Source organism: Panicum virgatum, chromosome 9N (assembly GCF_016808335.1).
Source record: "Panicum virgatum strain AP13 chromosome 9N, P.virgatum_v5, whole genome shotgun sequence".
In the NCBI taxonomy this organism is placed as follows: domain Eukaryota; kingdom Viridiplantae; phylum Streptophyta; class Magnoliopsida; order Poales; family Poaceae; genus Panicum; species Panicum virgatum.
Genome location: NC_053153.1, coordinates 53527481 through 53536853, shown reverse-complemented (window position 1 = coordinate 53536853; position 9373 = coordinate 53527481). Strand labels below are relative to the sequence as shown.

Sequence of the window (9373 nt, the reverse complement as noted above, 5' to 3'; positions counted from 1 at the left end):
GCGGCGGCGGCGTTCCGGCGGGCTTGGGCGTCGGCGAGTGGGTCGGGGAGCACCAACGGAGGGTGGGGGTGCTAGCTGCGGGGTTGGATGGGCGCGAGGAAGGCCGGAGGAGGGAGCTCCGCGGGAGCCTAGGGATGGGCGGCGCAAATGGCAGGCGGCGGCGGCTCTGGACGCCGCGGAGGGCTCGGCTCGGCGCGTGGAGCAGGGAGGGGAGCAGAGGGGGAGGGAGGAGACCCGTTTGCGCAGCAAGGGGAGGGAGGAGAGCCAGGCTAGAGCGCGAGCGGGCTGGGGAAAAATGGTGCACGGCACTGGTCGGCTCGTTCGTCGCCGTGGCACGCCGACGGCAGTCCTCGGCGTGCGTGCAATGAGATGGCGCCGCGTGGCGATGAGAAGCTTCAGGAGGGACCGGGACGGAGTGGCTGGTGGCACGGCGAGGGCGCGGCTCGTGGCCATCGGCCTCGGCGTCCAGCGTAGACAGGGGAGGGAGAGAGAGGAAAAGAGAGAGATTTAATTGATTCAAAATTCAAAATTTTCTCAAAACTTCCTTTTGAAACATAGAAAACTTCGAATACGAAAGTTGTAGAGAACTTAAAAACCTACAACTTTTATTTCAGGAACAAGTTTAAACGAGCAAAGGTTTAAAAGTTATTTTAAATTTTCGAAAACTACAAATCAAACAACTTATCATTTCATGTGATTTTCAACATTTGTACCCCTAGAGTTCAACTGGACATTTACCATTCTTTTCATGGTGAACATGTCTATCAATTTTCATATGCATATTTGCCTTGGTGTGAAAGTTATTTGAGGTTCCTGACCTATGCACATATACACACATACATATGCACACACATAAGTTATTTTCCAAAAAGAAATGCATAATTTGAAATTCTCTTGTTTATTAAGCATGAAATCACGTTTAAGTTTTCTTGATTAGCATTTTAAAACTCTGAGATGTCACACCCGCCTCCCCCACCCCACGGCCACGATCGAGTGCCCCTCCTCCCTGGCGGCTCGCCTCTCCATGGAGCTCGCTGCACCTGTCCCTGCCCAGGTGGGCACCCGCGCGCGGCCCGGCACGTGGGAGCGACGGTGGTGGGGCCGCCCCCGTTCAGCTGCGGTGCGGGGCAGTGGGGCCGGCCGGTGGTAGCGGAGGAGACTGCCGCACCCATGGCGGCTGCGGGAAGAGGAGCAGCTCGGGCCGGCCACACCTCTCCCTTCCCAATCCCCCCACCGCCGGCGTAGTGGTGCAAGGGCTCGGTGTCCACGTACCTCACCGCCGGCGAGATCTTCGGCCTCGTCGCGCTCGCCGGCCCCTCGGAGGCGCCGGGTTCATCAGCTCCTGGCTCTCCTCGGAGAGGCTAAGCCACGCTCCGGAACACAGGTGCGCGAGCTCACCGCTTCCATGGCGTCTCATCACTTCGATCCGAGTAAAGGAGTGGATCGGCTCTTGTTCGTGCTTGCCTGGTTCGAAGATCCCAATTAAGGTTAGGGTTAGGGATGAGGACAAGCAAGCTTGAGCCCCCATGCCAAAACCGGTTCATCACAAGGTGGGCTTACCCCTTTGTGTCGGCTAACCCTCGGAAATCATGGAGGGATCAGAGTCCGGGTGCGCATCTCCAGGATTTGGGTGGCCTCCTGATCGACGAAGAGGTTATTCAATCCATCCCCCAAACTGTAGTTCCACTGTCCATACTCCATACCAATTGACTGATGATAACCATGCTAGCCCACTTCTCGTGCTTGATTAACATTTTTTTCTTGAGTCTCAGCACACTGATTTTAAGTTATTTTTTCTTTTACTGGTTTCAGGGTGCAACTATGCAAGCGCGTGCATTTTGGCAGCAACATGAAGCGGCTCAAAGACAGCTGGTTGAAGGGAAGGTCTACGCCTTGTTTGATTTCACAGTATGCCCAAGAGAGCATGAGTACATGACCTGTAGAAACGCCTTGATGGTTTACTGGAGCATATAAGCTTATATATATATATACACCTTTGTATGAGATGTCCTGGTTTCCTTCTAATTCAACATAGTTTTCCTAGAATACAAAATAACTTCTATACTTGTTGGTTTCTTAGTATAACTGGTAATAACTTCTTAGTATACTGCAGTATGTCATTGACAAAGAATGAAGAGGAGATTACCTAGGAAAAACTGTTCAGGTGAGATCTGGTTATTAGAATATATGATTCAATGCATTCTGTAATAACGGAAAGGTGCCATTTTTTAAGTTGATATTCTCTTTATCAGGTTGTGCCACACATCACATATGAAATACAAGAGTGGATTGAATGTGTCGCAATGAATCCAATTGATGGCACAGAAGATCGATGTCTGTGTCATAGAACTTGGTGGCACAATAGGTAAAAAGCCATTCTGCATCATTGCAGCCAATTGCAAAGTAGCATATTATTTTGCTCAATAGTTCCCATAGATGCAAGCATTCCGGTGCAGGAGATAAAATATTTTCACCTCATAACAACTGTGGCATTCTTGATGCATGAGACATTGAATCAATGCCTTTCATTGAAGCATTAGGCCAATTTTTATATCGTGTTGGTAAGGAAATTGTAAACTCCCATAATTTTCTTTTTTCTTTACATATGTTTTTACATAAGGATGTTGCTTCAATGTTCATTTTGTTATTAAAACCAATCTCCTACTGACGCGATTTTGTGAAATCAATCTCCTATTGATCGACATGGTGATGTGCAATTAGGTACGCCTCTCATCAACTCTCACAAATGCATTCATGCGTGATATATGCTTGATAAAAAGACGGATTGAAAGAACTGTGCTTGATCAAATCATTGCTAACACAGTTTGGTGGAAATCTACAAACACTTAAACAATAGTACACTTTTTGGTTTTCATACTCTACTTACGTAATGGGGTTCATAAAGGAGTAGTAACATGTTTGATTTTTGCATGTTGTCATTTAAGAGAAAATCGAATTCTTGAATTCGTAATAACACTGCAAGGTGGGTTGGTGACAATGTTAATTAAATATTTTCACTAAGATAAATGACAAGATAAGTCTATTTTATGTGGTGAAAAGAGGCTATAATTTCCATGGTTGGAGAGAGTTTTGCAAGAGGATATCAATCCACTTACGAGATATTCTTATTTGGATTAAAATATCATTTTAGGGACTAGATGATAAGTTCTAGTAAAGTCTTTCAAAAAACAAATGTTCAGTATCACAACTTTTGGGGTGTTTTTTTTTGGAAAGGGCTGGTTTGAAGATTATTTTGACTAGCGACAGTATCACAGCTTCAGTGGACATTGAGGAGGGCTCAGACAATCTACAGGCAAGAACAAATGTTATTTGTGCATATTGTCGCTCACTCACTATGGTGTGATTTTCAAAAGTTAGTCTGTATTTGTATGTGTAGAGTTATAACCTAGGTATGCCTTTTCATTTTGCACATATCAGCAAAAAATTTAATCAAACTGTTAGGTTTGTTATAGCCACTGTAATCTTCGCATTTATCATGCTTGGTGCTTTACTTCCACAATGCCATTATCATATTAAAAGTAGTGTCAATGTGAATGATAAAAATAATATCATAAATAAATTCCTGCAAGACCATTGTTGGTTTGGCGCGTTGTGCACTGGTCAAAGAGCTATTTACTGATTAATTTGTGGTTACCATGGTACTATACGCTATGGCAAAGTAAGTGACTGACCTTATGCATCATCTTCTTATTGTGAAGTCAGCTTGCTTAAGGTGTCACTAAAGTTATGCAGCTTATAATTTCAACTGCCGGCATCAGCATCAAGCAGCCTAGGGAGAAGGTCACTTTACTCAGAAATCCTTTTTTTAGCACCTGCAATACCATTACCACTCAAGCTGCAGGAAAGCATCCCTTCCTAACACTCTACTTAGGCATGCCTTTGCAACTTGGTCCTTCATTGCGGAGACTTTTCTTTTCCTGTATGTTGGTATGGATGCGCTTGATATCGGAAAGTGGGAGTTTGCCAGTGACAGGTCATTTAAATGCGCGTCTTACTTATAAATACCTTTTCTATTTATGAATACTCAGCTTTGTTGTTTCCGATTTGCAGCCCTGGGAAATCCATTTGCATAAGCTCAATTTTGCTAGGATTAGTTCTGGTGGGAAGAGCTGCTTTTTTCCCACTGTCCTTCTTGTCCAACTTAATGAAAAAAGACTCCTTTGGAAAAAAAATAACCTGGAGACAACAGGTGAGTAATTATTTAGAATATTTTTCTGTTGAAATTACTTTTTCAATAGGATAATCTTAATTGAGTTTTTTAACAGATCGTAATATGGTGGGCTGGACTGATGAGAGGGGTCGTGTCCATTGCTCTTGCTTAGAACAAGGTTTGTTTTCTTTGCCTTGGCCCACTTCACACCAGTTCCTCTTGAAGTATCCTTTAAAATAGAAAGTGTCCACTTTATTTTTTTCATTATCTTTCTGATTTACTTTAAAATTTCCTAAATAGAAAGTGTGGGTATCCTTTTTCACCCACCTTCTGTGTGAGGAGCAGGGGTTGTAGCATAATGGGCAATGCTGGTTGCCTCCTATTATGGAATTCTTTTCTGCTATTGGCTTCTCAGTCAGCAGATAGTTTCATGCGCCGGTGGCCACTTCATGTTCCCGTGAGATAATTTCCCAGTAAATAGTTTTACTGGAGGGTGCCACTCCTTGATTGCATTTGCACTTCCTGATCTTCTTCATGCCTGAGATTGTATATTAAATACCTGCATATTTGCTTGTAGCTTGCAAAACTCACTTCCATCTGCTATGCAGTTTCCTGCACTTCGAGAGTTTGTCAGTGGTGGAAAGCCTGTCTGGGGATCGAGTGATAAGTAGACGGAGCAAGCTAAAGAGTTGGTGGAGTACCAAGTATTATTTTGTTTCCTCCTTATTGTGATGATGATTTGCTAATTAGAACAAATTAGAGGAGTTAAAAGTTTTTGATATAAAATTTATAAGTTAAATTTTTATGACAGATTGCTAATATAAGGAACTTCGATGGAGATTATTAAGTCTCATATTTAACATTGTGCAGCACTATTTCAGTTTCATTGTTTCATTGATTTCGCTTTTCAAATGGGGTAGTCTGTGTTGGTCCCTCATAATTCGTCTTCTTTTTCCAATATATCCAAGTGTCGGTCTATTATAATTTTCCTTTGTCTGTATAAGTGGGAGCTCTAAACCATCATCTTCGTGTTTGAAATGTGATGTTGAGAGGAGGCATGCGAAAGGAGGACGATGACATTGGAAGATGGCAAATGGGATACACTGATGGTTAGACTAGCACATGGTGGGATCAGACCTCAGGTCGAGATGTGATAGAGAATTGGTTTTTAAAGGAAGATGTGGGTTCAGAGATGAAGGTTTTTGTCTGAATTTGACTTATGTAATGAAAAAAAAATATCTGTGTTAGAGATTTGTATATTTGTCTCATCAGGAAACTTGGACTTACAAATTGATCTAATGGGATCTGTTGCACAACACAGATTTCACTGGAAAAATGCAAATCATGTATGACATTGTGTGCTCCTTTGCATTGAAGATTTATTTGGCTTTAAATATAAAGTAATTATTTCCTAAATTTTTTAAAATATGTACATGTCGCATGTGGACCTATGCTAGAAATCTCTTGATTTTAAAACATGTGCGTGCCACACATGGGCACTACTAGTATTAGTTAATGAGCTCTGCGAATCGTAGAATCTCATAGTAATAGTATGTGCTTATGATACATTACTCTATCTATCTAAATACAAGTTTTTTTATTTTAACTGAAAACTTTTCAGCTATCTTTCTTCACGTTTATTTGCTTGGAAAGGAATAAATGATTCTAGGAACCGAAGAGAGAACTCTTTATTGAATAAACGCTTCTATGAATATAGAGGAAATGGATCGTGAATTTTTAATTTTCAAAATCCATAATCGATCACCAAAATGGTGTCGATCAAGTAAACTAAGCTAGAATGATAGGTGGCTACCCCTTATTGCAAATTCATAAACCAGGGCACGACCCTGATAATGGTACAACACAGTAAAAAAAATTTAGCCCATGCCAAAGTACAGCCCAACTCAACCTAAAAACAAAGCTGAAGGTTACCACCCATTTTTCTGGGCTGCCGATTTCAGCCCACTCTAGCTGTCCTCTTGTTTTATAGAACTCCGCAGTGTATTTTGATTTGAGAAAGAACTTGGATTCATATTCAAAGGATCTTAAGATGATTTCGATCTTCTCGAAAATAACAACGCATTGCAAATTAAAATAAATTTCAAACCTTATTTAGAAACGTATGAGTTACATTGATGGACATGAAGGGGGTACCATTGTGCCTTGTACCTAACCCAGCCTCCTGCTGAAGATCACTTATCAATTTGATAACGTAATTTCTAACCATCACTCTCAAGTAATTATCGTTTATTTTTTATCAATTGATTTTATTTTATGTTTCAGGATTGCAGCTTTTTGTTTATTCCAAATACTTGAATATATGCCCCACACCACTAACCAGCATGTGTCACGGTACATCTAATAACATAAACACTGCAATGCAGTTTCTACGGTGATCTGAAAAGCTCATATATTATTGCAACTGTGAAGTGGATCCGCATCCGGTAGAATAATCAGAAACATGTGACCCACAAAGCAGTTATTAATAAATCCATTGACGAGGCATAACCTCATGATTTTGTTACACACGTATCACTACTCATCCAACACACACACACTACTACTTGTACACACTTTGGCCGGCGGGCGGGAGAGCACATATGTATAAAACACTTTGCCTCCTCCATTTCCCACGCTTCCCAAGTGCAGACACAAATTAAAGACAACAATTAACTGAAAATCACTAGGCCCATTGCACAACAATCTGCAGTTAATCGCGCACGGTACCAAATAAATGAACACCACACCTGCAGAATGATGATTCTCATGCGCTCAGTTGAACTGGACATAGGAGCGGTAGTCGGTGTTGGGCCTCCAGTTGGCCGGGATGACGTTGTAGGCCACCAGCGGCTTGCGGGACTCGCCGCGGATGCGCAGCGAGAAGGGCGCCCTGAGCGGGTGGTTGGAGTCGAGGCGCCAGACGGAGCCCCAGGAGCGGCGCATCGGCGTCCAGAGGCGCGAGCCGGACTCGCGGAGGTCCATCTGCAGCACGGTGCCCGCCTTGTTGGCGTACTCGACCAGCACCGCGAGGTAGACGGGGTTGGAGCCCTGCTCCACGTGGAAGTTGACGGTGAGCCCCCGGTTGTCGCAGGGCACCCTCCGGAACTGGATGTCGATGATGCCGGCGTGGCGGAGCTTGTCGTTGAGGCCCGGCCTCGCCAGGGCGCCGAACGCCGTGCCGCTGAGGTCGAAGTGGTACCTGGCCACCGGGTAGTAGTTCATGTCCGTGATCATCACCCTCTTGGGCTGGCCGGAGCAGGCGGGGTTGTTCTTCCCGGTGCACTTTATCTGAGGTTCAAGCAGCGGAACGTGAAAAGATGCGTTAGGCATGTTGAGTTTGACCTCACGAATTCACCAACTCCGATCCTAGTGGGGAGGACTCAACAATGTCGTTAACTACTCCTAGTAGGTTTATGCTATTACATTTGACCGATCAGGATTAAATGATCAGGACAAGTGGACGGGTAATTTAACCGTAATTATTACCTCGTAGCATGCGCCGCAGCCCTGGCCGTCCCTGAACAGGGGCTGGTTGCCGCACGACGTCATGGACATGAACGGGTACTGGTTGGTGCCCTTGAACCCGCACGCGCCACCTGCCGAAGCAGAACCGGATGCACAAGCTCGACAATGTCAGGCACGGCATTGCTGCTCGGAACACGACAGAAACAGAGAGCAACGCGTACATACCGTTGTCGTCGGGGCCGGCGCCGTTGGGCGCGCCGTACCAGGTGGCCTTGGCCGGGAGCCAGCCGCCGCCGGAGCCGCGGAGTTGCCGGACGGCGGAGGAGGAGGTGCGGTTCGCCGGCTGCGCGCGGGCGCCATGCGCGACAAGCACGGCGAGGAGGAGCCCAACAACGAGCGCAGCTGCCATCGATCTCAGCTTTGCAACTAAGCTACTACTCCGTACTACGTACTTGTTGGATGTGCTGTGCTCCGGTGATGGGAAGGAACGAGGCTGCTGCCGGTGTTCTTATAGGCGGGCAGTTAATCAGCTGGGCTGCGCAAAAGCAAGGAGTTGGAGCAGCTAGCTGGGCGCCGGTAGTCGCCGCCACATCGGACGTGCCGTGTTTGGCGGTGCAGGGTCACATGGCCACCGTACCGATCGAGCTAATCATGGTGGAAATGGAGTGCTTGGTCCGCGAGCCAGTCTGCCATTATATACAAATAAAATTGCTTCTTGGCAGTTACCCACATGCGGGATGCATGTTAGAGCCAGTATTATGGACCACGGGGCGTCGGCGGAGTCCGAGCTGGATGAGAGATAAAGCAAGAGAAAGAAGGAATCGGACGTTTCGTGAGACGCCGGCGGAAGCGGGCGGATGCAGAAGCAGGAGGCTCTCATTCGCTGCTGCGCTGCGCCGCTGGCTGCCCATTCGCCGTTGCGCTGCACCTCACGCGGCAGCTGCTGCTGGAGCATTAAATGGACGCCAAGCTGGTTTCCTTTTCGCCCAGATGCCGGCGCATCCATAGCTCTTGCTCTTAGGGGGATCGTACGCTCGGCGTTCCTACCGTACGCCGGTGTGCGGTGCCCGCCATTCTGCCGATGGGAGTCCCAACTGATCTCGCGCAGCAATCCGCGGGGCACCAACTTCCTCTCAGGAAGAATCTGAACCGTTGGGCCGGGATCCAACGGTGGACGGGACCACGAGTTGGTGAGGGTGGGGGCCCTACACGGCTACTCGTAGCTATGCTGTGCTGCCTGGGATCAGAGTTGACCCTGACTATAGCACGCATCGGGCTGCAAATTAAGTATGGCAAACTAACAGAAATCTTTCCGATCCACCTGTAGATCAGTCGATTAGATTGACATCTGAAGTGCCGGGCACAAGCAACTGAAAACCGAGCGCGCGCGCGCGCAGGTGGATCAAGCTACCTCTAACTACTAATCCCCGTATCAATGGAAGCACAATCATGCATCATATCCATCGATCCATTGTTCTACTGGTTCAACTCTATGTAACGGTATGATATCAAAAAAAAACTCTATGTAACGGTATAAATTCGTTTTACTTGATAGGAAAAAAGATTTTTCATAAAAAAATTATTATTGTTGGTTTTATATATGTGTCTATACTAGCATAGTGATTGTGCGTTGTTACGGGTATATAACTATATAAGACCACTAACTTTATACTCTTTCACTCCGTGTACAAGCCGTGCCGTGATCGTGGGAGACATTCATCATCTAGGGTGTTATTA

The 9373-nt window shown here is 45.7% G+C and overlaps 1 protein-coding gene and 1 long non-coding RNA gene across 2 annotated transcripts; one reads left to right on the top strand and one right to left on the bottom strand.

Moving 5' to 3' along the window:
• Positions 1–3456: 3456 nt before the first annotated feature.
• Positions 3457–5513, top strand: LOC120687278. Its single transcript, XR_005680685.1, has 4 exons — positions 3457–3994; positions 4072–4210; positions 4287–4349; positions 4780–5513. It is a non-coding gene; the product is annotated as an uncharacterized LOC120687278 (long non-coding RNA).
• Positions 5514–6635: 1122 nt separating this feature from the next.
• Positions 6636–8110, bottom strand: LOC120687309 (expansin-B2-like). The gene is made up of 3 exons (XM_039969290.1): positions 7862–8110; positions 7658–7767; positions 6636–7459 (listed from the first exon to the last, which is right to left on the bottom strand). Exons 1-3 carry the CDS (start codon positions 8043–8045, stop codon positions 6944–6946), a joined length of 810 nt encoding a protein of 269 aa, XP_039825224.1. The 5' UTR covers positions 8046–8110; the 3' UTR covers positions 6636–6943.
• Positions 8111–9373: the final 1263 nt, after the last annotated feature.

Coding starts and splice junctions, on each gene's coding strand:
- LOC120687309 (XM_039969290.1), bottom strand. CDS start 8,045: ATGGCAGCTGCGCTCGTTGTTGGGCTCCTCCTCGCCGTGCTTGTCGCG. Junction 7,768..7,861: donor CGCCGGCCCCGACGACAACG/GTATGTACGCGT, acceptor CTGCTTCGGCAG/GTGGCGCGTGCGGGTTCAAG. Junction 7,460..7,657: donor GCTGCGGCGCATGCTACGAG/GTAATAATTACG, acceptor CTTGAACCTCAG/ATAAAGTGCACCGGGAAGAA.